Source organism: Peromyscus californicus, unplaced genomic scaffold (assembly GCF_007827085.1).
Source record: "Peromyscus californicus insignis strain IS unplaced genomic scaffold, ASM782708v3 Scaffold_4__1_contigs__length_199733344, whole genome shotgun sequence".
Lineage (NCBI taxonomy): Eukaryota > Metazoa > Chordata > Mammalia > Rodentia > Cricetidae > Peromyscus > Peromyscus californicus.
The window spans coordinates 63,551,073-63,576,494 of NW_026294562.1; the positions used below are offsets into that span (position 1 = coordinate 63,551,073).

Genomic DNA, 25,422 nt, shown 5'->3' on the forward strand with positions numbered 1-25,422 from the left:
ATAGTTGGAAGCAGAAGCAGCTGGAGCCTTGGGCCAGCTATCTGGCTTATTTTCAGGCTGTGAACTCTGGTTTTACATCTGCTGATTGTGGTTTTCATTTCTGGTCCCCTGTGGGCTTCTCTTTATGAATGACTCCTGATGTCAGTTCCTGACACGTTTCACATGGGCCTCTCTTATTCCATCCACAGTAGGCTCCATGGTGCCCCAGATCCCTGCTCCTTTGGGTAGCAGAGCTCTAACACCCGTTACCACAGGGTCTCTCCACTTCTCTGCACAGCCTCATAGTATTTCTGTTACCCCTGTGGTCAGGAGAGTGTTACTATCACTTTTCTTTCTCCATCTTGGTAGAAAGTTAATGAACCTGTGGGTCCTAGAGCATCTCCATCCAGTAGTCGGTAGGTTGTTAGCTCTGTGTCCTGTGGTGCTGCTTGAGGTGGCCCCCCCATCACTACTGCATAAAGCTTTTACTTGGGTGCAGGGGCTTCTCCAAGCCTGGCTGAGCTCCAGCCAGAATGTGGCTAAGCCTCCTGGGCAGACGTCCAGTGTATCCATCAGAGTAAAGACAATGGACTGCAGCATTGACACCAAACATATTCCAGGGGACAGAGGAGCATCACAGTAGAGAGTGGGGTGGCAGTGATATCTGGGTGGTCATGGGAAGGCTGAGTTTGCCCTTGTGCTCATGTCACAGCAGGAAGCACCACACTAAACTTTTCTCTGTCTGCTTCTTCTCAGCCTGGGCCCAAGGCTCAGTGAGCATGTCTCCAGTGGCCTATAACAACCACTGCAGATTTTCTCTCCCTTTGTGAGGTTTCTAGACAAGACAGAAAGGAGGCTGGAGAGCAGGGCTCTGGGCAGCCATGTCATGCCATGCCTCTTGCTGGTGACTGGACAAAAGCCCCACAGGCACACTAGCAGCCCACCATGGCTTCCTCACACGTGCTGTTCTCTCTAGCCTCATGACCATGATGCGCTGCCAAGTCCACATGGAGTTGGCATATATTGAGCAGGATGAGGACCGGCTGGAGCCCGCCATGGAGCACCTGCAGAAGGCCATGCGCCTGGACAGCCTAGGCCTCTACCAGGACAAGATGAAGATAGCTTACAACCGGCTGCAGTTGTGTACCATGCTCTACCAGTCCCCTGACCGCCCCGAGGACAAGGCCACCATGGCCATTGAACAGGTACACACCCAACCCATTGTGGGGCCAGCCTTCAAATGAAGAGGCTAAGGGGGAACCCTGGGACAGAGAGAGCCTTAGGGACCATGCAGACCCAAGCATGAGGCCCAAGCTTAGCTCCCCAAGGTCTGTCTGGCATCCAGAAGGCCTGTGGGAGCTCTGTTGCCTGAGGGTGGAACCATAGGATACCTTGAGAGTCTCAGCTGTCCCAGGAGAGGGGCTACCTCAGACATCGTGCATATCATACTGTCCGCAGGCAAAGAAAGCCACCCTGAAAGACAGTGCCCGGAAGAAGCGTGCACTCCTGGTGAATGCAGGCCTGGCCCTCGCCCCTGACACCTTCCAGATCGTGCTGGACAGCGAAAATGAGGCCAAAGGTTAAGTGCTGCCCTTGACCTTGTGACACACCATATAAATCTCCGGAAGTACTAGAGAAGGATTGTGTCTACAGGTGGCTATTAGTAGCCGCGTACCACAGTCAGAACTTAACATCACTGTTCTAGATGCTGGACATCTGTGACGGGGATGTGATGGGCTGGTCTTTCTTGGTGCCATCTCCCATGGCCTGTAGATAGTCATCTTTGCTTTTTGTCTTCACTGGCTGTCATATACGTCTACCCCAATACCCTCTTTGTACAAGGAAAGGACTCAGCCATAGAGTGAACATAGGGCCTCCTGATGGTCTCTTCAACCTTATCACCTATTCAGACCCCATCTCTTGAAAACAAGGCTTTGTTTTGGAGTCCCAAGGGCAGAGCTTGGAAGCAGCCTGTCTGGGGACACAATTCAGCCCACAGTACCATCTGAGGACCAAAGATGGCAGCTCTGGGTGCTCTTTGTATCAACGCCGAGTAGATTTCACTTACCTGGGCCACTTACTTTGTCCCCAGGGTAGAAACAGGGTTGTGCTATACCCTAGTCGTGGCTGCCGAGCCCAGCTCTCAGGGACAACCAGCAACTCTGGCTAGATAGGCCGCGCCATTGTCGCTGGAGCCACAGGCAGGTCTTAGTCGGTGGGGGCACTCTCCGGAGCTCCCTCCAGCACAGCTCTGACAAAAAGTGTTAGAGGGATGTGAGCCTTGGAGATGACAGCTGAGTTGGCTGTAGTCCATGTTGTGGGCCCAAGACAAGGGGTGAGAAAGGGAGGGAGGAGTCCCGGCCCTGTGCTGGGATGAAGTCTCTGAAAATAAAGCCCTTCTGGCCCAGGAACTATCTTTCTGGCTCCGCTGTATCCTTGGGCCTTGTTGTGGCTCTGGTTCTGTTTTGACCCTCTGAGCAGCTGTAGGTCTGTTGACATGACATGGCTGGGCCCATCCCACTTGGTTGGTTCATTTCATTAGATAACCATACACATTTTCACCGGGAGACATAGAGCCAAGCTGGCACCTGTAGGAGATGCCGAGGACTTAGCAAGGCGGGGGACTCGGGGGAGGGTACCCCAGCAAGTCAATATCTATGTTATAGATGGCAGCACAGAGGATGCAGGAGATCACCTGAGAGGAGATGCTTTCCCCCCCTCTCCCCCTCCCCCCCGCCCCCCGCCAAAGCCCCAGTGTCCTATCTGGTGTCTCCTGAGCCTGGCTCTGCACTGGACAGCTGGTTCTCACTGTGAAGTTGAGCTCTGGGTGGGCGCTCATCTTAGATCTGGAAGAAGGGCAGTGGTTCAGAACCTTTACATCATAGCAGACATAACTGTTGAGCTTGGAAATGAATAGTGGGTGCTGCCTGAGAGCTCAGGATGTGGGGGACAGGACAGAGGCCTGGTGTTTCTGAGCTAATGTAGGCTGTCTCTGAGGGCTGGAAGCTGCACACACTCCATAATAGCTCAATGTCATTGCTGGTCCAAAAGCACTAAAGATGCCCTGGTGTTGGGGCCTCTTCATACACCTAGAATGAGCTCAGCTGTCAAAACCTCAGTGCAGACCTTGGTCCCATTTGCCTGGGTCAGTGGCGCTATCCAGCGCCCAACCCTGGCCCACCTCCTCAGCTTGGATGTTGCCTGCTTTCAGTTTCCACTGGGAAAACCAGGGGTCGCTTCACCTACCTCTGCGCCAAAGCTCGACATCACATCCTCAGTGTGGATAAGGCCGCTGGACACCTGCGGCGTCTGGGCAATGAGAACGACAAGGAGAGGTGAGCCAGGAAGGAGGGACAGAGGCACACCCACAGCGGTGCTGTCCAGGAGGGTCTGTCCGCTGAGACCTGCCTCTAGGCGCTGAATTCATGGCTACCTGGGACCCTGTGAGAGATGGCAAGCCATGGACATTCCAAGTGCAGCCTCTCTGCTGAGGGTGTGGCTTTTTCCTGTGCAACAACTGAGCTACATATTAGTGTGTGCTGGCCATGGCTTCCACAGGAGTCCCCAACCCAGGGAGACCCATCCACGCCGCATGCAGGGAAATGAATTCTGGGGGGTGGGCATTTATCATTGTTAAATGACTAGAAGAGTCACTGACCCTAGGGAGAGGTCAGCCAGAGAGCTGCACATGACCTTGGGGACAGCCCTAGCTCTGACTTCTGGGCCTTGACCCTATGAATTGCTCCAGCTACGACCCCTGAATTATGACCCCACTATCAAGGACTGTCTTTCCGTTCACACGCTCAGTCTGTTGCACTTCGGTGTCTCAAGCCAGTACTCTGCACCTGGATGCTGTAATGCTGTAGGGTGGCTCTCCCCGGAACAGTCCTCCAGGTGTTCCTAATCTCACCCGTGCTTCCTTTTTACCACCTGGATCCTGACGAGCAGGATTGCAATTTGGGCCGAGCTGGCCAAGGTTGCCTGGAAGCAAGACGTATGTGATGTCTGCCGCACAGCAACCCGCTTCTGCCTTCTGTATGACAATATCAAGTCAAAGAAGACCTCAAAGCTAAGACGAGGTGTGTCCCCTTGGCATGTGGGTGGGCTGGGCTTTAGGGCTTCATCCACTTCTGGTGCCTGTGGCAGGCACAGCACCTCCGAACCAGTCGATCCTACCAAGGGACATCAAGCAAAGGATGCAACCCAGAGCCAGTTGGCCACTTCCTGGCTTTATATTCACAAGGTCAACCACAAAGGCTTGAAAATATTGGCAACAAAACAAACATCTATGCTGAGCGTACACATGCTGGTTCCTGGCCATTAACCTTGACCATCGCCCTTTAACAGTGATCCACACAGTGCGTCGTACATTGCAAACGGTATCACCGTCCACTACAGCTGATACATAGTTCAAAGGAGGATTGTATAGGTTCCATGTGTACCTGACACCATTTTATAAAAAAGACTGTGCCTCAGTACCCCTGGGGGTCCCAGCAATACTGAGTGGCAGCTGTACTTAAAACTGACCGATAGTAACAGTGAGGGTTACAGAGTTATAGCAACCCAGGCTGTCCTTCTTGAAGGACTCGTCCCACAAAGAGCTGGGCAGAGATTTGGGCAACAGGTGGGTGGGGAAGGAACTGCTATGTTTTTGCTTGTTCAAAGAGAGCCTATCCTTCCCTGCTGCTCTTCCCTCAGGGAAGAAGAAAAAAGGTGTCGATGGCTCTGTGCATGACGGGGGGACATCTGAGGTGGTCCTGCAAAAGCGCATGTCCCCTGACCTGCTGAGGAAGATCGCGGAGGTGTCCTTCCTCAGCGCTGAGGTGCGTCATGAAGGTCTTGGCCATTGTAGCTGCCGGTGGTGATGTGGCCATTAACACACCAGAGAGACTTGTCATACGGGCTGGGCTCCCCTCGGCACACACATCCCTAAACAAAACTATACATACATAAGGGAGACAAAATTAATTCAGTTCTTGGAAGACTGCATGAGAAAAGTGTGAATTGAGATGCCTTGTGGTGTGTGTTGGTGTCAATTTTTTTTGTGGGAAATAATTTCTGCCTTCTGGGTGTGAAGTTGTATTTGGGGATTGAACTTGGAGATGACTTAGGAAGCTCTTGAAGGAGATGTGATCTCTGCCGTACGACTCTGCAGGCTCAGCAGAGACTTGGGCTGGGTCTTGGTTCCCCAGAACCAATAGGCCTGCTCCTTTACAGACGGGGTACCGAGACCCAAAGCTAACCACATGTATTTTGACCTAGCTGTACCCAAAGCCCTCGATGTGAGCTCTCAGCTCCCCACACCTGTGCCCATGTCAGAGGCAACCTTGGCCATCTGTTTCGCCCTCACAGTGGTACAGCATTTCCTTTGCTTTCACTCAGTGCGCACAAAGCAGAGGCTGGGGGCACTCAGCAGTTTATTCCATCAGAGTCCGGTGACACGGCGGCATGACCCAAAACAGCCCCTGTGCTCAGGTAGCAAACTGCCAGGCCGCAGTGCTGAGAGCGGACGTGCAAGGAGACCAGCGGCTGGGATTGACTAACTGGTCTGCCAGCTAGGGGCTGGCCCGACCCATGTCCTCCCACCCCACCTACCTGCCGGCTGGGCTTCGCAAAAGCCTTTGATGTTGCAGAGCAAGTTTGGGAGGCTTCAGAGAAACGAACAGTCGGCCAGCTGCCATGGGAGAACACGAAGACTGTTCTGCCTACCTGCCAGAGCGTGATGATGGATGTAGGCTGTGCTTCTGAAAGAAGCCCTCTCTCCTTGGGATGCACGAATTGGCAGGCTGTTGAGGCAGATGGGGTGTGGAGGTCCATCATGCACTCTTGATTCGTGTCTGACTTTTTCAAAAGAAGAGTGTTCTGTGTGTTCCCCCAGTGCGGTGGTCTGCCTTGCTGTGACTTCTATGACTGTAATTATTTCCTCACAGGCCACTGTCCACTTGCTGCGCTTGGAAGGTGTGGAACTGAATGACCGGGCCATCCCGCCTGAGGACTTGAGCCAACACCCAGCTGGCTATGTGCCTGAGCCACCAGATAGCAATCCAGAGTGGATCACATACAGGTGGGTTGGAGTCCCAGCCACCCTGTAGACCAGCAGTTCTCAACCTGTAGGTGGAAACCCCTCTGGGGTCACGTATCAGATAATCTGCATATCAGTTGTTTTTATACTACAGTTCGCAACAGTAGCAAAATCAGTTATGAAGTAACAATGAAATAATATTATGGTTAGAGGTCACCACAACATGAGGAACTGTGTTAAAGGGTCACGGCATTTGGAGAGTTGAGGACCGCTACTCTGGACCAAGGGTTGAAGAACTGCTTCATTTGCCCAGACCCAGTTGTGGATGAAGCAGGATATACATGTTAGAGCCTAGGCTGTTTGTAAGCCACGGCTAAGAGTGGCTTGGACAAATCAAACGACCGTAAAACAAAATAGAAGAAGTCGCATGAGGGGGGCAGCACCAGCAATCTCTCTAGATCCTGGGTCCCTGGCCTAGACAGACAGCCTGAAACGCCCTCCAGACCCAGGTGGAGATGACCCAGAGAGCCCTCACTCACTCCTGCAGTGGTGTTTGGGATGGGGAAGGCGGAGGCCGGATGTGGAGCTGACTGCTGCCCCGTGTGTTGTTTCAGAACCTGGATAGAAAGCCTGTCACAGTATGCCATGAGCAACTGGCTGCGTGCTGCAGAGATTGGGCAGGAGATAGGGGAATCCTGGATTGTGCAGAACGCCGTGGTCTATGTTTTGAATCACAACCGTCATCTCATCTTGGCCGGGAGGCAGAAGGAGCTGGTGGATTCTCTGTGTCACCTCCTCAACACCCTCAAGGCCACTGACTACAAAGGGTGGGTGCGGGCACCACACCTGTTTCTGTTTGGGAGTCATAGCTGTGGGCTCAGGCATGACCGTTGTGGGGGCAATGAGTTGAGAGACTAGTAGGCGTGGTTAAGACCTGTACTCTGAGGAGGCACTCAGCCTGCACTTGGATGACGCGGCCTCCATGACCCACGATTCTCACAGCAGCTTCACTGCCCTCTGCCGGCTCTGCTCCAACACTACTCTTTGATGGCTCTGCTCCAAGCCATTGCAGAGCTCAGCAGAGGCCCAGGCACTCTGTGAAGTAGCTCAGTGGTCATCCCACCTTGGGCTGGGGGTGGGGAGAGGGTGGGACTCCATGACTGTGTGTTTCTTTTTTTTTTTTTTTTTTTTGGTTTTTCGAGACAGGGTTTCTCTGTGTAGCTTTGCGCCTGTCCTGGAACTCACTTGGTAGCCCAGGCTGGCCTCGAACTCACAGAGATCCGCCTGCCTCTGCCTCCCGAGTGCTGGGATTAAAGGCGTGCGCCACCACCGCCCGGCTGACTGTGTGTTTCTTTTTTTTTTTTTTTTTTTTTTTTTTTTGGTTTTTCGAGACAGGGTTTCTCTGTGTAGCTTTGCGCCTTTCCTGGAACTCGCTTTGGAGACCAGGCTAGCCTCGAACTCACAGAGATCCGCCTGGCTCTGCCTCCCGAGTGCTGGGATTAAAGGCGTGCGCCACCACCACCCGGCGACTGTGTGTTTCTTATCCAGGTGAACAAGAACTTAGATTAACGTTTCCCCAGCAGACATTAGAAGTCTGAAAGCGTCATGTTAGGTTGGATTTGAGGCTTGCCTGGTCGACAAAGTGAGTTCCAGGCCAACCAGGGCAACATAGTGAGAACCTGTCAAGAAGGAAAGAAAAAAAGAAAGGAAGGGAGGGAGGGGACATGAGCTGGTGCTCCGGGGCACTCACCCACGGTCTATGTTAAACCTCAACCATCCTCTCACCTTGACTGGGAGGCGGAAGGAGCGGGTGTGGTGCTGTGAGGTTCTGCATGGGCCTAAGCTCTGCACTGCCCTGGCTTTCACAGTTCTCATGTTACACCCTCCAGGGACTCAGTTATGCTCGTCATGCTCTGTGATGCCCTGGCTCGAGGCCTGATCCTCAGCTGGATTCCCATCCAGACACCCGAAAAGTCGAAAAAGAGCATGCGCCCTAACTTTGTTCATGTTCCGCTCGAGTCATCGGCCTCACCTGAGATCAGAGCCGCACTGGAGGTACTCCATCTTGCAGTCCAGGGATGGGCCATCGGGTGGGCCATGGGCGAACTTGATGCCTGGGCATGGAGAGCCATGGGGAAGGCCAGAGGGAGGAGGGCTCAAGGACCCCTCTCAGATTTGCCTCATGATGAAGACACCCTTGTTTTAGGTCTGTGAGTTCGCACTGAACCTCACTAATGGGAACGTGCCGGAGGATGTCGTCCCCACCAGTGTGCGGCAGCATCTCATCTCCACCTGGGTGAAGACCAAGCAGCTACTGCAGCAGCAGATTGGACAGCGACTGGGCACTGATGAACAGGTGGGTGCTGAGGGCACCCTGGGGGGTTAGGACGCACAGACTGCCTTTCCCTGGTGTTCTCATTATGGTCTTAAATGTGGCCACAGTGGCTGGAAAGGGGGTGTTTCCACCTAGCAAAGCCTGAGGCTGTTCTCTCCCGTTACCAAAACTGCCGCTTTTGAGAGCCAAGGCAAAAGGTCTCCACTAGGTCTGAGCTCTGGACCTCTGGGGCTGCTGCCCGTTCTCACTGCCACTCATTGACAGAGTCGTCACTTTGACAGGGCACCAGTCTGCCCCAGCACAAATCCTACCGGAACAGGGTCTGGGAAGGAGACAGGAACAGCATGAACTTAAGAACTCCTGCCATGACCCTGACCCTGCAGCAAGTCCATCACTGCGCAGAGCTAGAGGGAGGGAGCAGGGGAGAGCCCAGGCAGGGATATTTATACTGGGCCAGACAGAAGGGGTTAATGGGCCATTCCCATACCAGTAACCTCCTTACCAGGGCTCAGCAGCCTTCTCCCTCTAGAAAGCTCTCCTTAGAGGTCAGACAATACTGTCTTCAAGGTTCAGGAATTTACAGACTTCATACCTTGTTGCCTAAGAAGATGGTGTAGGTAGTGTTGATTCTTACCAAAACAGCCTAAGACATCAACACTCCATATACTGTGGTCTGGCTGTCCCCTGACTCTGCACATTAGTTATCTCAAAAATGGTTCAGATAGCCACAGCTTTCCTTCCCTGGCTCCTGGGCAGCTGGGCACTCTAGGCCTTCTCTCTCTGCAGAGTACCAATGAGGACATCAATGCCGTCACCAGAGTCCTTGTTGCCCTTGAGATGTACTCATGCAATGGACTGGGCCTCATGGACTTCAGTCTTCCCCCGCTAGCCCAGGTGGGTTTCCCCAGGTATCCCAAGAGGTAAGTCAACAGCCCCCATCCGGGAAAGATGAAGAAACTGAGGCCTAGAGTCCTGCCCGAGGCAGTCAGAACTCAAACCCACATCCACACCACAGCTCCCTCTGCCTCCTGTTTGGCTTTTGTATGGAACAGTCCTTTGTACCAGTATGAGGAAGATGCTTCCCTGGGTGGCCTTCCTGTGTCCTACTTCATCTCAAGACCTCAGCACAGGCAGAGGCATAGAAGAGGACAAGCATGCCATGTGTGGTGGCAAAGTCGTGAGATAAGTGACAGATTTTACGCTTGCAGCCAGGCTTCACAGATTGGTGGTCTGTCGGGAACTGCATCTGCATAGAAATCCATGACTGCATACATCGCAGGATGGATGAAACTCGGCAAGCTGGCAGCATGGTCGTTGTTGAGGGCCACCGACGACTAGAAAGTCATTGTTACTAATGTGATGTCCTTCTCCCCTTCCTCACATGCTGGGAAGGTGATGAAAATGGCTTCTGAGTGCAGCTGGTCAGAACCCCTGGTGGAGCTGCAGACCCTGACCCGCCTCACCCACTTCGCCTATGTGGCTCACGACCACGAGATCACCATGGCATGTTCTCAGAACGCCACACAGATGGGCCTCAAGCACCTGAGGTCGTTTGGCAGGTAAGTGCCCTCCACGATGGCCTCCTAGAGGCATACAGTGACGTAAGCAGAGTGAGGAGTGTGTGCCCCGTGCCCCAGGGAAGGGGCCGGAGATGCAGGCCTGCTGTGCAAGGGACAGTTGGCAGGAATCTGACTGCCATGACCCTTCATCTGCTGGCTGTGTGCGCTACAGGACAGCACAATGAACAGCCCACGAAGCTGGGTATTAATGGGGACACAGAAGACACATAGGCCTGTTAGGAGGTCTGTGCAACAGCTATCTGTGTGTGATAGATAGGTAGGAGCTGATGGTTCTCTTAGGTGAGGCAGCTGTGATAGAATACCACAGCTGGGGAGGCCGAAGAAATGGGGATTTGTTGTTCATGGCATAGCAGCTGGATGTTCGGGTTCAGGGCATGGCAGTTGGTGTCTGGTGAATTGTCACTGCCTAGTTGAAAGATGGCCACTTCACAGGTGGAAGAGGAAAGACGCACTTTTATCTTCCTTTAGGGAGCAGGAGTCCATCCTGAGGCTCCAACCCCTACACTTCACTGCCTTCATCTTCCAACAGCCTTTCTACTAACGCCGCCGTCACCCGGGGAATCAGATGTCAGCATGGGACTTTCGGGAACATACGTGGTTCTCAGATCAACCTGGTGCAGACAGCTTTGTCCAAGTGATCTGGGGAGAAACAAGATGCATGAAATATAATCTCAATGCCCCTGGACAGGCCATCAGCTGGCTTGTTGTTGTCAGGTCTCCCATGGCAACTGCTGGAGATTGCCAGTCACCAGCTGCATTAGTCGCTTTTCTCGTTGCCGTGAACTGATGAGAAGCAGTCCACGGGAGGAAAGGGTTCTTCTGGTTCACGGTTTCTGGGTACAGTCCATTACGAAGGGAAGGCATGGCGGCAAGCTGCTGGAAGGCAGCTGAAGTGTGCAGCTGGGATCCCTCACCATGTGTTTTATTTGGCAGAACAGGAAGCAGGGAGCAGACAGGGAGTAAGGCCAGGCCACAAAAACCTCACGGCCTGTCCTCAATGACTGGCTTCCTCTAGTGAGGAAGTGCCACCTCTTAAAGGTCCCACAACCTCCCACGACAGTGCCTCCAGCTAGAAACCAGTGTTCAAACACATTAGCCAGCGAGGGACATTTCTTGTTCTACCTACACCACCAGTGAAGCACCAGAACACGTCCGTCTTCCTTCATGGTTTCTACAATGTTCCACTATGTTGATCTGTGATCAGAAAACTTAAGTCTTTCCTTCTCCCTGGATATGGGGCTGTTGTAAAAGGCAATATTGTAACAAATGGCCATGCAGCCAATATTTTCCTCAGGGCTTTTCTTTTGGGCTTCTTTCCTGAGTTCCATTATCCTGAAAGATAAAGTCATAACCCAGGGTTATGAAAGGTGGCTCCTTTGCCCAGCGGCCAGTGTGGTCAATGGTCACCAAATCCATAGAGTTCTTCCGCATGCCCATGTCTCCAGTCTTGGCCTGTGTCTACCAGCCTTGCTTTATGAGCCCTTGATGTGCTCCTGGTGTGTTGGCAGTATTTATGGGGCATGTAACATACGCCTCCTAGTTGGTCGGACCCATATGAGGACAAGGTCAAGCATGTGTCTTGTTCACAGTGACAGCTCCAAGGCTGTGTTCACACAACTGCTGAGAGTCTGAGAGTCAGCAGAACCCCATGACCTGCAATGTCTGTAACAGAAGCATTCACATGTCCAGACCCTGCTGTACACGCAGGGGCAAGGACAGAGCATTAGTATTGAGGAGTAGGGTGCTGTTCCTATGACAAACCTGATCATGTGGTTCAGGGGCCTTTAGAACTGCTTGTAGGAGGAATGTGCAAGAGTTCATAGCTGTAGGACTGAGAATGCCTAGAAATGCTATAAGCAGAACTTAATGGACTTTTGGTCAGAATGTAGAAGAATAGATGCTGACAGGGATGGACAGGGGAGCCCCAGCTCATGAGCTTTTCAAGACGAAGAAGGGCTCTGGGGGACCTGGCCGCATTCCTGTCCTATTCCGGCAGAGAATCTGGCTGCTTTCCCCCTGTGTCCTGATCATTTTAGTAAGGCTGAATTCAAAAGTAATGGAAAGTCCGTGATAGCACAATGACCAAGCTGTGGCATGGTTACTGGTCACTGTTCTTAGCCAGATCTACAGTGAGAAGGAGCAACAAGGTAAGAAAAGTGTGCAGTTTGGTGAGGAAAGGAGAGGCGGGCGGCAGGTTCCAAACTTGTAGATATGGTGGTCCGAGCAAAGCAGACGTGTTCTTAATGAGATTGGTGCCACTGGAGAGAAACCTGAAGTTCTGCACTGAGATCGCAGGAAAGGTGTCTCTGGAAATGCAAATTCACTTGAAAAGAGGAAGAAAGTGACACACAAAGTTTTCTCTGCTCAAAAACAGCTGCCTAGGGAAATATTTTCCCAGACTCAGCCAGGGTACAGAGACCACCACAGCTATGGTACAAGGGAACCTAACTACATCTCAGGCTAACATCCGAACTTGGCGATGTCCACGTGATGCCGATTTTGTAGGCAGGCAAAATGCAAGAGTGAGAGATTTACAGAGGCTTACGTCCAAGTTCTGGAACGCCATTAGGGCCACACCATGTGTGACAGAGTCGTGTCTCCTGAAGGGAAATGCTGAGGGGCCATCCCATGGAATGTGAAAGTGTTGCTTCAGTTGCAGTAGGGACCCTAGGATGTTGGAGTTGCCAGGATCACAGGAACCTATGGAGGAACGCTGTAGCACAGAGTGGAGCTAGCCTGAGAGAGAAGCTCCATGTATCGCAGGTGGCAGAATTGGAGGTTTGGGCCCCTTGGTGCTGCTGAGCCCGTATGATTCCGTTACGATGATAATTCCAGACGCTGAGTGTGAGCTGCAGGGTTCGGCGGTGCTCCGCTGAGTCTGTCTTTCTCTGTCTGTGTTTCTTTGGGAATGTTTGCTCTGTCTCATTGTCTACAGGAAGTTTGTAACCTTTAGATTGTATTTTATAGGGACTCGTAAGTGAGAGATTGCCCGAGTCTCAGAAGAGATTTGGGGCTTTTGAAGCATTGATCTGGTTAAAACTATGAGGACTTTGGAAGTTAGAATGGCTTCATTTTCCATCATGAGATGGCCATGAGACTGGGGGGCCAGTGATGCGCTAACACAAGGGGAATAGGAGATAGCTTTGTTCTGAGCCCCATGTGGGTGGCCATGGCCTGGGAACAGGGCTCCGGGTCAAATCGCTCTGAATGATATGTTCTTCCTTGAAAGCACTTGCACTGTGTTAGTCACAGAACAAAAGCAAATCCTTAATCAATGTATTGGCTGAACACACTGATGGGACATCAGGAAAGCAGGTTACAGCAAAGCAAGGAACTCTGTTCTCTGAAGACGTTCTTCATGTTTGGGTTGGCAGAATCCAGTGTCTTTTATATTAGTGCATTTCAAAGGTTCACCTAGAGTTGGGAGCATGCTAAGTCAAGTACTGAGATGGCAAATGAATGGCTATTAAGAATACTAAAGATAGCCCAGGATGATTTTGACTTTGGATCTGCCGCATTCCAAGTCTCTACAAGCATGATGTTCTAACCAGTCGGTCCTATAGAATCTTTAATGTTTTGCCCCCTTGGACAGGTAGGATATTATGGCTTAAAGTGATGTGTTTGGGTGTCAAGTTGACAATAGGTAGGATTGTCATGGTTAATTTATTTCAATTGCCAGCTTGATTGTATTAAGAGGCACCTAAAGCATTAATGAGGCAGACCTCCGGGGATGTCCTTGAGGGTATTCTCAAACAGATTTAACAGGAGAGGAAGACTCATTTTGAATGTGGGTGGCATCACTCCATGGGCTGGGGACACAGAACTACAGTGTAGGGCGGGGGAGGAAGCCAATGGTGCACCAGTATTCATCTCTCTCAGTCTTCCGGTTGTGGGTCAGATCCATGTGGCCAGCTGCCTCCTGCTCCTGCCTTCCCCGCCACTGCATGGATTATTCACATTAGTGATAAACTGAGTCACCAACTCTGAGGCATCAGTACCACATTAAAGGAAGAAAGAAAAGCACCTCCCCTTGGGGTCATTTAACCAAGAGCGAATCCAGATTTGAGTTCTCTGCTTCATGCTCCCTGTGTCTTCTGCCCTCTGTCTGTCTGGTGCACGAGTCTGAATCTGTGGCTGCCTGAAGACTGTGTCTGTCCCCCGGTATCCATCTGTTCTGTCTGGCTTCCCTCCGTCTTTATTGAACAGCACAGAGAGCGCCACCTTGGGAAAGAATAGGATGCTTTACAGAAATATTTAACAGAGTTTTACAAGGGATCAGGTGTTACGTGAATGTTAAAGGGTCTTTTAATAAAAATCCAGAGCCAGATATTGGGGTAAATAATGAAAGATCAGAGAAAATGAAGGAACAAGCCACCTCTTGCCTCTAGGGCTCCTCAGCCTGAAAAGCCTCTAACTGAAAGGGACGCTTCTGCCGAAACGCCTTTAGTTCCTGTCTCCTCACGCCTTATATACCTTTCTCCGCCCAGCCAGCAATCACTTCCTGAGATTAAAGGCCTGTGTGCTTCCCAGTACTAGGATTAAAGGTGTGTGCCACCACAGCCTGGCTCTGTTTTCTTTCCTAGACTGAATCAATCTCATGTAGTCCAGGGTGGCTTTGAACTCACAGAGATCCAGATGGATCCTTGCCTCGCAAGCACTAGGGAGGTGTGTGCCACCACTGCCTGGCCTCTATGTTTAATCTAGTAGCTTGTTCTATTCTCTGATCTTCAGGCAAATTTTATTAGGGTACACAATATATCACCACAATCAGGGCTCTGGTTCCAACTGGCTCAGACAACAGACATCATTGTTTATCAATTAATATCCACAAGTGGTGGTTTTCGGCCTTTATCATAGATTTTAGGGAGTGGCTTTCCACCTCTGTATTTGCTACTTTCAGCAAATGATACACATGCATTGTCTGGGTCAGGGACATGGAAAAGTACACAACTTAAGAATACAGTTATGGGCTGGGCGGTGGTGGCGCACGCCTTTAATCCCAGCACTCGGGAGGCAGAGCCAGGCGGATCTCTGTGAGTTCGAGGCCAGCCTGGGCTACCAAGTGAGTTCCAGGAAAAGGCGCAAAGCTACACAGAGAAACCCTGTCTCGAAAAACCAAAAAAAAAAAAAAAAAAAAAAAAAAAAAAGAATACAGTTATGCATTAACTTAGATTGGAAAAGTTGACTTCATGAAAAATCCAAGGCAAGTAAGGTTGATTGTTACATTGTTCTCTTAAAAGCAGGTTAAAAAAAAAAAAGCTTGAGCACACAGTGGGATAGCAGTCTTAAATCTTAAGTGACCTCACAGTGGTTAAGACTGCCTGTGAGGTCCAGCAAAAGTTCCAGTCTCTTAGAATGGAAGAGATATGTTCATAAGATTGTGTCGCCACACACCATGATGGACTATATCCCCTCAACTGTAAACCAAAATAAGCCCTTCCCTCCTTAAATTGTTCTTACCAGCAATTTGGTTACAGCTACAAGAAAAGCGACTAAAAACAATGTCTTCCAGTGCCCTGGCCTTAGCAGGCAGGACCTTTACCATTGGACCATCTCACCCACACTAACCCCCCTCTTACTTAGATCCAATAGTGAGTTGGAAGGGGAGGTTGGAGGGCAGAGTAGCTGAAGTCCACTTTCCATAGGCTCTTCGGGCAAGACTGGCAAGGCCCCAAGGTAGGGAGGGGCCAGGAACATGAGGTGGCTACAGATTAGAAGTCACACCCTGTGGGGTCAGGCAAGCGCTGGCAGACGGTGGTCATATTCAACCCCGTGCAAGATCCCTGTCAGTCACTCAGACATTATCCTTAGAAGAAGTAAACGAATTGGGCATCTTTGCAGAAAGGGTTGCGGTGCGCCGTTTGTGCTGCTGTGCACAGCCACTCCCTGCTTGGGCACAAGAGGAGAGCTCCACACAGCACCAGGCCAGACTAGCATACTCTCTTCCATCTGCGATCATAACTCAAATCCAATTTATAAAGGAAACCCCTGTAATAAATGAAGCGAAGATGCCCATGCATACAAACAGCAATAGGAAACCTAGAGGCGGTAATGTTCCTCACGCGGGCGGCTGAAGATCTTTTGTAGACCGATGTTGCCCCCTCCTGGTGACTGCTGTCACTGCACCCTGCTGGCTGCAAGGGCCAAAATTTCCAACTGTCACTCGCCAGGCTAGTGTCACATCCTTCTTTACACCAGCCTACCACCTAAGAAGACGGGTTTAATTACCACCCAGCCTCCATTTACCTTCAGACCACAATTCCCATCGTACAGCAGGTCCTGGCAGGCTAAGGGTCAGATGCACCTTCCTCCACTGGCTCCTTGGAACGTAGTTGGCTGTTTGCTCCAGCAAGCAGGTGCCTGTCTTCTAGAGCCCCGGGACCCAAAGGAAATGTTCCCAGAACAAGTATGTCACTCAAAGAATAAAATCTGTGCTGCTGAGCTGAGCAGCTGGAACATGCCCTCCCCTCTCACCTCACCCCACCCCACCCCCCACTCTGCATGTGCCCAGACCACAGCTGCACCAGGTTTGGGAACCAGGAGAGTGTCTGGGGAGCTACGGTGCTGCTCTGATATGGTGCTGCAGGCCGATGTGCCCCTCTGAGTGAAGAGAGCAGAGTGCCTGGGACAAGACTTTCTGCCCAGGAAACAGAGTCTAGCTGAAGACAGAACCCAACAGATAGTTCTACTGGCCCATGGATGGATGGAAACCCACCCCAAACAAGTGGCTAAGAGCCAGTTAAGGAGTCTGTCTCATGGTTCTGTGGGTTCACTGGACTCTGACAATTAGTTCTGGTTTGGGGTCACTCATAAGGGTACTAGAGTGCCCATCAGTTAGGCACCCACAGAGCTGGTTCCCACATCCCCAGAAGTTCTCTGTGGGTGGGCATCTCTAGGAACTGCCATGGGCCTTGCTGTGTAGTGTCTCTGTGAATGCAAGCACTGAGAGACCATCCCCTCAATGAATGTCCAAGATACCCAGGCCAGATGTGGGCATCTTAGTTCCCCAGCAAAGAAGGCCTCAGAAGGTGGAATCACTTGCCCTGTATCATCTATCAGTTGGGCGGGTCCCTAAGGCACAGGGTGGGGTGGTAATGCACCTCCATCTTTGGAAGCACTTGCAGGGCCGTGGGTGAAGAGACAGCATTCACAGTGAGTAGAGTCCAGCATGTACCACTTCCCACCTCTCCCCTAAACCACTCTGTGCCCTCTCCAGGACCGATGCCAAGCTGGCAGCAGAAATGCTGTGTACTGTGTCCTGCATCCAGGGCCGTAGCATCATGGAAAACTTGAAGGGTAGGAAGCAGCTACGGCTAGCAGCAGCCAAGGCCTTTATAGAGAGTGCCAGGTACGCAACTGGGGGATGTGCTGGCAATGTGGGTATGTGGGGGGGTGTGGCCAGAAACTGGTGTGGTGCCACAGTGATGCTGTGGGGGCATTCCTGAGTCCCAGGGAAGAAACTGGGTGGTACCAGTGAGCCTCTGGCTGCATCCTGACATGCAGCCAAGCTCACAGACACCAGGGCATCCAAGGGCAGTACTGGGAGAAGCCCAATGGAGCTGTGAGCTAAGTGGATGCCGAGGCTGTCTGGAGGGTCCCTAAGCATACAGGGGCCTAAGTAGCAAGGGGCAGGTAGACACAGCAAGGGCCAGGCCAGAAGTGCTGATCATTGCCCTGTGATATGGGCAGCACCTGGCCCAAACAGTTTGCCAAGGAGGAGGTATGGCAGGCTTACTCTTCCATGGTGCCTGCCATACAGTACCAAAGCTGTACCACCCTGATTGCACTCCTTCTCTACAAAGTCCAGAAACTTCGGGATTGGATGTACCTGGGGAAAGGTGTAGCCTGAGCAGGTTATATAGCTTTGGATGAGGCATGTCATTTCAGGTTTGGGGGCCTGGCAGACAGCAGTTCCCTGGTGATGATGGCCGCCCGACACTACTGGAACACATGGCTCCCGCTTCTGTCCTCACCAAGCAGCAGGAAAAAGGCCAAGGGATCCCTCCAGCGGATCATCAACATCATCAACAAGACAGACACCAAGAAGCAGGTGCCAGAGGGACACCGGCTAGGGTCCTAGGAGCCCTTACCCTCCGGTCCGGCCAGACTCACAGGAAAAGACAGCCTCACAGGGCTCCCACAGAGTTTGACTGCCTTGGGGGCTGCCTTGATTGGGATAGGGCCCCTGTGGGACATGACTCTCACTGAACACAGCCCCCATGGGACATGGCTTCCGTAGGATATGACCCCCAACAAGACATGAGCCACATTGGGCATGACCTCTACCAGAGAGCACCTTCACAGCTTCTCCTGCTGGGCAGCACAGCATTCTCCAGATCCCAGAGAGGATTGGTCGGAGGTTCCTGGCCAACCTCAGTGGTGGCCTCTAACCTCCTGTCTCCCGGTCCAGAATCCTCTCCCATTCCCTCTTCATTTTAAACAACTTTGAAACAGAAGGTTTCCCCTGTTCTCAGTTAATCTCTTCCCTCCCCGGTTTAGAGTTTTGTTTGTTCTTTTTCTGTTGTCTGGAAATGAAAGGCAGATTACTGATTTGAGATCTTTCTTCTGTATTGGCAGTGTTCACAGCTGTTAGCTGGCCTCTGGGCGTTGCTTTTACTATGTCCCAATGTTTATTTCTATTTTTTTATTCCACTGATTGAACGTCATTGGAAAAACTAGATTATGTTGAGGAAGTAGTCTGTGTGCTGTATATGTGTGTATAATGTGGGCTGTGTGAGATACGTGATGTGTGTGTGTGTGTGTGTGTGTGTGTGTGTGTGTGTGTGTGTGTGTGTGTGTGTTGTGCTGTGATGTGGTATGTGAATGGTATTATCGGGGACTAAGGGGGTCCAGCCCCTGGATAGTCCCCTCCCAGGGTCCAGGAAGAATCTACAACCAGCTGATAATTAATCTTTGATGAAAAGAAATGAATCTATGTACACGAAACTCCTTAGTTCATACACTTTATTATTCTGTCATAGTTCTCTCTCTACACAGCTTCTATTCTGCTCTCATGTCTAGCTCCATTCTTGCCTGATTTCTCTCTATATTTATCTACTGTCCCCTATAGGTTCTATCTTAATTCCTTCATCTAGTTCTGTCCCTTCTAGGTTCTCATCTATCTAGTTCTTTCCCCTATCAGCTCCTCTCCCGTCTCCTTCTCTCTCATCTGGCTCTTCCTCATCTTGTTCTTCCCCATCTGGCTCTTCCTCAGCTTCCATCTCATTCCTCTACTACTCTCTTCTAGCCCTTCAATCTAGTTCTTCCCCATCTCAGTTTGTTCCTCTCAAGTTCTTACCCATCTAGTTCTTCCATTCTCTTTTCTCTTCTCCCCTTGTGCCCTGGAAGTCCCCGTATATAAAAGGAGGGTCCGAGCTAAATTGTGTAAAGCTATTACTTAACGTCCACCTGACCTAGGCGGTGTCTCCTTGTGGAATTTACCTTAAGTCAGGAGACTTGTATGTGGGCTGTTATCACTGTTAGTCCACGGAAATTGGGCGACCACCTGGGCGGTGTCTCCTTGTGGAATTTACCTTAAGTCAGGAGACTCGCCTGTGGGTGGTTATCACTGTTAGTCCTCGGAAGTTGGGCGACCACCTGGGTGGTGTCTCCTTTAGTCCTTGAAAGTGGCTAGGGGAGATATCTGATTCCAGAGAAAACCTTTCCTGAGGCTGTTCTCCAAATGCCTGGAATGTGTATGTCCAGAGAGTGAGCAGTCCACACTGTTAGCCCTTCTTAGGGAAAAGTCAATTGGGAAAACTATGAAGGCACACATGATTTTCATAACAGAAGACAGCTGATATATAACAAGCCAAGTAACACCAAAAACTCCTTGGGATTTGGCTTCCTCTGGAGGAATTCCCTGATTCCTCCAGGTAGTGACTTTGCCATAACCAGCTGAGTTCTTATGATATATTCCTGCGGCCCACAGCATGGTATATGTTGTATGGTATGTAGTGTGTATTGTATGAAGCGTGGGTGGCATGGTGGAGTGTGTTTGTATGTATGGCATAGTGTTTGATGTGTACATATGGTGTGGTATATGTTAGATATAATATGTGTGTGTGTGTGTGTGTGCGCGCGCACACACACACAGTGTGTTGGTTACAATTTGGTATTGTGGTGTGGTATATGTATGATATCATATGTGTGTGGTTATGTAGTATTGTACTATGGTGTGTATGGAATGTGGTGTCGTGTATAGTATGAGAGTGTGTGGTATGGTGTGGTGTGCTGTGGAATTATGTATGTATGGTATGGAAGGTTTTGGTGTGTATAGTATATGCGTGATATGGTCTATGCGTGGTATGATGTGTGTATAATACGAAACACAGTGTGTTATGCATGTGTGGTATTGTATGCATGTGGCATGTATGGTGTATGTGCCTAACATTTTGTGACTTGATAGTTCTGAAATTTTGCTGCGACTTCTGTCTTTTGTTTGTTTTTACTGATACTAACGAGAAACAAGATGGAGGAACAATCAGTCCCCTCCAACATGTGCTGCTTGTTTGTTTCACTTCAGGAGACAGAGAAAACTCTGCTTCTGCACCAGTGGCCAACAGCTGATTTCCAGGGCGGAGGGACATCACCTGAAGGCCAGTTCCTTCCAGGTTGGTAGCTGTGGGCCAGTGGGAAAGAGAGTTCTGGAAATTAGAGTACTTCATGTTTTACATGCTGTGTCCTTACATGAGGCACTACACTCATGACTATGCCCACAAGTCCATTTGCTTCTCGCTTGATGTTTTCCCTTAAGAGCCTACGGAAGCCTGCTCTGCAGAGAGAGCACCCAGGGTCCTCCATCCTGCCAGTATGGAGAGCCTTCATAGTCTACCCTTGGCTGTGCTGATAAATGAGTCACCTCCTCCCCTTCTTCCTCCTCCTCTTCTTTTTGGTTTTTCTGTCTAGCCCTGGCTCTCTTGGACCTCTCTTCGTAGACCAGACTGTTCTCAAACTCACAGAGATCTGTCTGCCTCTGCCTCCCAAGTGCCAGAATTAAAGGTGTATGTCACCAACACCCAGCTTCATGTCATCTTAATTACATTTTCTACTATAAAACATTTGGAGATGCACTCCTCAGCAGAATGATGAAGGGAAACACTCTAACCATAGACCAGCAGAACTACGTTCAGTACCGTTTCAAGTTTTCGAAAAGGATGCATTTTCTTCTCATGGTAAGATTCTCTGTCACTGGGTGATGGTGCATGCCTTTAATCCCAGTCCTCAGGAGACAGAGGCAGGCAGATCTTTGAGGTTGAGGCCAGCCTGGTCTACAGAGTGAGTTCCAGGACAGTCAGGGCTATACAGAGAAACCCTAGCTGGAAACAAACAAAACAAAATAAAACAAAACAAAAATCAAGAGCCCTGTGTGTATTTGGCAGCTCTTCAGCACTGTGAGATAGAATAGTGGACCCTGCCTTGAGCATGTTAGAGTCTCCTCACAGGTAAAATTTATTTAAAATTAACAAAAGTATGGCCATGTGTAAACAATGTGTAAGCATGTGTAAACAAATAGCGTACTGAACCCCCAGAGTTTAGAACATTGACAAACATTTCAAGAAAAACAATACAGAAAACATAGTCTACAAAGCAGGGATGCCTCAGACTCCAGGGGGATGTGGGGACTAGTTGAGGCAGTTTGTTAACTATGGTGCCAGACAGAAGCTGGAAGTCAAACTACTATCACCCAGGAAACCATCAGAAGCTAGGTCAGGAATTCCATGGCTTTAAAATTTTCCATTCTGTTGCTGGAGGGATAGCTCAGCTGTCAAGAACACTTGATGTTCTTCCAGAGGACCCAGGTTCGATCCCCAGTACCCACCTGGTGGTTCACAACCATCTGTAACTCCAGGGCATCTGATGCCCTCTTCTGGCCTCCATGGGCACGGTCATACATGTGCAAGTGAAAACTCCATACATATAAACAAAACAAAACACCACCACAAACAACAAAAAACCAACCCTCTCATTCTGGGCCAGGTGTGGTGTCATATACCTTTAATTCCAGCACTTGGGAGATAGAAGCAGGCAAATTGCTGTGAGTTAGAAGCCAGCCTGGTCTCCATAGTGAGTTCTAGGCCAGCCAAAGCTACATAGTAAAACTTTCAAACAAGCAACAACAAAACCACCTTCTACTCCAGATACACAACACCAGGTATTGTTGAAGGTAGAATCAGGCAAACAGAAATTCTGTAGAAAGAGGCACATTTTCAAACAGACAAAAAAAAAATTTACAACTGGTAAGAAAGGCAGAAAATTAAGGAATAACAATGTGGGAAATCCTCATATCCAGTGTGTCAGCTGTAGGAGGTCAAAGACCCATCAACTATTAGTGCTAGTCAGATGGTGCTTTGACTCAGGGCTCGGCTCTCCCAGGCCTTGCTGCCTTTCCCCAGCATGCACTCTGAGCTTGGAACCAAGTCTCCATGTAAGGACAGTACTGAAAGGAAGTCCCCTGTCCCTGCTGCTGGATGGCTGGGAGGTTTGGCAAGCAGGGTCTCTGCCCTAAGTCTTTTCCCCATTGGTTGGTGAAGCATCAGATGGACAGGGGTATGTACATGGTATACTTCAATACACTCAACAAGGAACCAAGATGTGGAGTCTGGGCTATGTAGGATTAGGAATGAGCATGCACATAAGTATCCCTTCTGGTCCAGTGCAGCTGGCAGGTTCAGCGAACAAGCTCAAATAATAGAGGAACTATCAGGTCTCCAAGTACCCGAGGTTAGCCAGGTTTTCCAGCCTACTTTGGGTTAGGGGAAAGCTAGCAAAGCCACCAACCTCAGCAGTGCCTCATGGTGTCGTCTCTCAGCCAGCATGTGGCACGAACATGGGTGTGTTCAATCCTTGACCCAGCATCCCTATGCTAGAACACTCAGCGTGAGAACCATGACAAAAGGAGAAGGAGGACCCTGATGACCACGGCCAGCAAGACCCGCCGACACACTCAGTGCCAGGGTTGGCCCTGAGGATATGGGACAAATTTGGTGGCAAGGCCCGCAGCCTCCCCTGAATGTTACTGGGAACATGTAACATACAGAGGGAAGACAAGATTTCCATTTCCTCGTGGTCATGTTGTTTACTTTTAGATTAAAAGAAAAATATCAGGCTTTCTGAGAAGAGAGAGGTCGTGGGGACTCAGAAAAACCTGGGACCCTGGCCCTCAGACCCTGAGCTGGGCAACCAAGAGACTCCGTGATAGTTAGGGGGAAAGCCAGTAGAGGAGAGAAGTGGAGACCAGAGCGGGCACTTGGAGCTGGTTCCTTCAGACAGAGGAGTACCTGAGCCATGGCCGGCGGGCCTGGGGGGGTGGGGGGCGGAGCTGCAGGCAGGGGCCACACTGATCTACCCACAGCACTACAGGACAACGTCTAGGACAACGTCTAGCCTTCTGATACATACCTGCATATGACTGGAAGACTGTGACATGGGGTGTGAGGGAGTAGGGGTGTGTGGAGTCAGAGGTCAGAGGGCATCAAGTCCGTTGGCAGGGAGCTGGCTGCCCAGTCCCCTTGAGACTCCATCTCTTCTTTACCCCAGGGTCTGAGGATGACCTCACACTCCGCGCTGCACTCTATAGCCTGCTCTTCCACAGCCATGCTGACCAGAATGACTGGGAGATGGGCCTCAAGGTGCTGGATGAGGCCGTCCAAGTGCTGCCGAGAACAGCCCACCGCCTGTGAGGGCCCTTACCCTGAGCACCCCGGGATACCCTCTGTGCTCCTCAGCTGGGCTTCCCTGTGGTCCCTTTCCACTAAAGGGCTTCAGCTCCCCAGGAAGAACCAAATACATAGCACAAAACCCCAGCTACGTCCCTATCTGGTCCCATCCCTGCCAACAGGAACGTAGGCAGCAGTAGTTCTGTGCGTCCTGTGTATGCTTAATGTTTTAATATCTCAGCGGACCCATCCTTCCCTATTCTTTAGCTTGATTTTCAAACATATGGTCATTGTGAAGGCCAAACTTGGCCAGAACTTTACCATGGAAATCCAGAAGTTCAAGGATGAGAGCGAAGATTATTTGGCACACATGTGGTACCGTCTGGCTCAGAACTCGAGGAACATCTGTGGGGAGCTCACCTGTTATCAAAATGCTATCCAGGCGCTGCAGGTGTGTGTGGTGCTCATGTTGGCGATGGTGGGGTGGATCTGTCTCTTGGTGACAGAGATAATCATATGAAAAGCTTCAGAATTAGGGACTTCCTGGGTCAGCTCAGAGGAAGCCACTGTGTAGTAAGCCCTGGCTGAGGCTGGAGACTCCCTTCTGCTGATTCATCCCTTAGTCACCCATCTTGGAAAGGAGAGAGTAGGGGAGAGCCCTGAGGCAAATGCCTGGGCTCCCTGGATTGCTGAGCGAGCAGGGCTCTGCATGCAGCAGGCTGGGACAGGCAGATCTTGTCCCCACTACCAAAATGCCAAAACAGACATCGCATTCTGAGCACTTTAGTGGGAGGGCGCTCTGATTTCTGAGTCAATGACAGTGGTTCTCAGGAGTGAGGCCCACACGGGGCACCCTGGAGTCCTGAATGTGGGACCAATGGTGTCCTGGGCCTCAGAACTGAAAGGTCTGAACTGTGAGGAGCCACCTTGGAAGGCTGGTCTGTTTCCCAGGCACTAGCATATTCCTGTCGTGAGGTCCTGGGCGCTGCAAAGACCAGCTCTCAACAAGGGACCAAGGTCCGTCTCAGGGCATGGGTTGTGGCTGCAGAGGCCTGACACTAATGAATGTGTTTTGCTCCTGCCTGGAGACCAAGTAACTGGTCATCCTCAAGTTTCCCTGCTGGGTTTCAGAGTCAGGCAATATGTGGGCATCTCGATGAGGGCACTGGAAGGGCAGCCCCCTGAGAAGGGGAAGCGGCCAGGCTGGCCTCGAGGAAGAGCAGAGAGCTCAACACATTCAGCTGGACACCGAAGGTATAGCTGTCTTCCGTGACCTTGAGTCTCATCTTGGAAATTTGTTTTTATGTACTTATTATTTAAATGTACTTGTGCATAAAATATGTGTGTGGTGTGTGTATATGTGTATGTGTGCTCCTGTGTGCAAACGTGAGCATGCACATGCCATGGCACGCCTGTGGAGGTCAGAGGACAGCCTCATGTGCCAGTCCTCCCCCGTACCTTGTTTGAGGCAGGATCTGTGCTCTGCCGTGTGTACCAAGGTCGCTGACCCACAAGCTTCTGGGCCTTCTCCTGTCTTGGCCTCCCATCTTGCTGTAGGCTGGCTGGTATTATAGATGCACACTGTCATGTGTGGGTTCTGGGCACTCAGCCTCTGGTCCTTACATGTATACAACAAGCACTTTATCCACTGAGCCATTTCCCCAGCCCCTTGAATTCTCATTCTTTCTCTCTCTCTCTCTCTCTCTCTCTCTCTCTCTCTCTCTCTCTCTCTCTCTCTCTCTCTCTCTTTCCTTCACTTCTTCCCTCTCTCTTTCTTTTTCCTCTCTCCCTCCCTCCCTCCCTCCCTCCCTCCCTTCCTCCCTCCCTCCCTCCCTCCCTCCCTTCCTC

At 50.8% G+C, this 25,422-nt stretch overlaps 1 protein-coding gene across 22 annotated transcripts in view; it reads left to right on the forward strand.

Annotated features, from left to right (window-relative positions):
* The window catches only part of Cfap46 (cilia and flagella associated protein 46), a 95,979-nt gene that overhangs the window by 24,045 nt on the left and 46,512 nt on the right, over positions 1 to 25,422 (forward strand). For 21 of the 22 annotated variants that reach the window (XR_008222926.1, XM_052761173.1, XM_052761175.1 and 18 more), the window contains 16 exons: positions 956 to 1,184; positions 1,438 to 1,558; positions 3,191 to 3,314; positions 3,928 to 4,058; positions 4,678 to 4,802; positions 5,910 to 6,043; positions 6,616 to 6,828; positions 7,891 to 8,056; positions 8,208 to 8,357; positions 9,123 to 9,230; positions 9,729 to 9,895; positions 17,133 to 17,264; positions 17,804 to 17,966; positions 20,442 to 20,529; positions 23,456 to 23,594; positions 23,842 to 24,025. Coding sequence is in view for 21 of the 22 variants with exons in the window: in XM_052761173.1 (XP_052617133.1) it covers positions 956 to 1,184; positions 1,438 to 1,558; positions 3,191 to 3,314; positions 3,928 to 4,058; positions 4,678 to 4,802; positions 5,910 to 6,043; positions 6,616 to 6,828; positions 7,891 to 8,056; positions 8,208 to 8,357; positions 9,123 to 9,230; positions 9,729 to 9,895; positions 17,133 to 17,264; positions 17,804 to 17,966; positions 20,442 to 20,529; positions 23,456 to 23,594; positions 23,842 to 24,025 (2,374 nt within the window). In the remaining variant the exon portion in view is untranslated. The remainder of the gene's footprint in view (positions 1 to 955; positions 1,185 to 1,437; positions 1,559 to 3,190; positions 3,315 to 3,927; positions 4,059 to 4,677; positions 4,803 to 5,909; positions 6,044 to 6,615; positions 6,829 to 7,890; positions 8,057 to 8,207; positions 8,358 to 9,122; positions 9,231 to 9,728; positions 9,896 to 17,132; positions 17,265 to 17,803; positions 17,967 to 20,441; positions 20,530 to 23,455; positions 23,595 to 23,841; positions 24,026 to 25,422) is intronic. The other variant, XM_052761177.1, reaches the window with a different exon arrangement.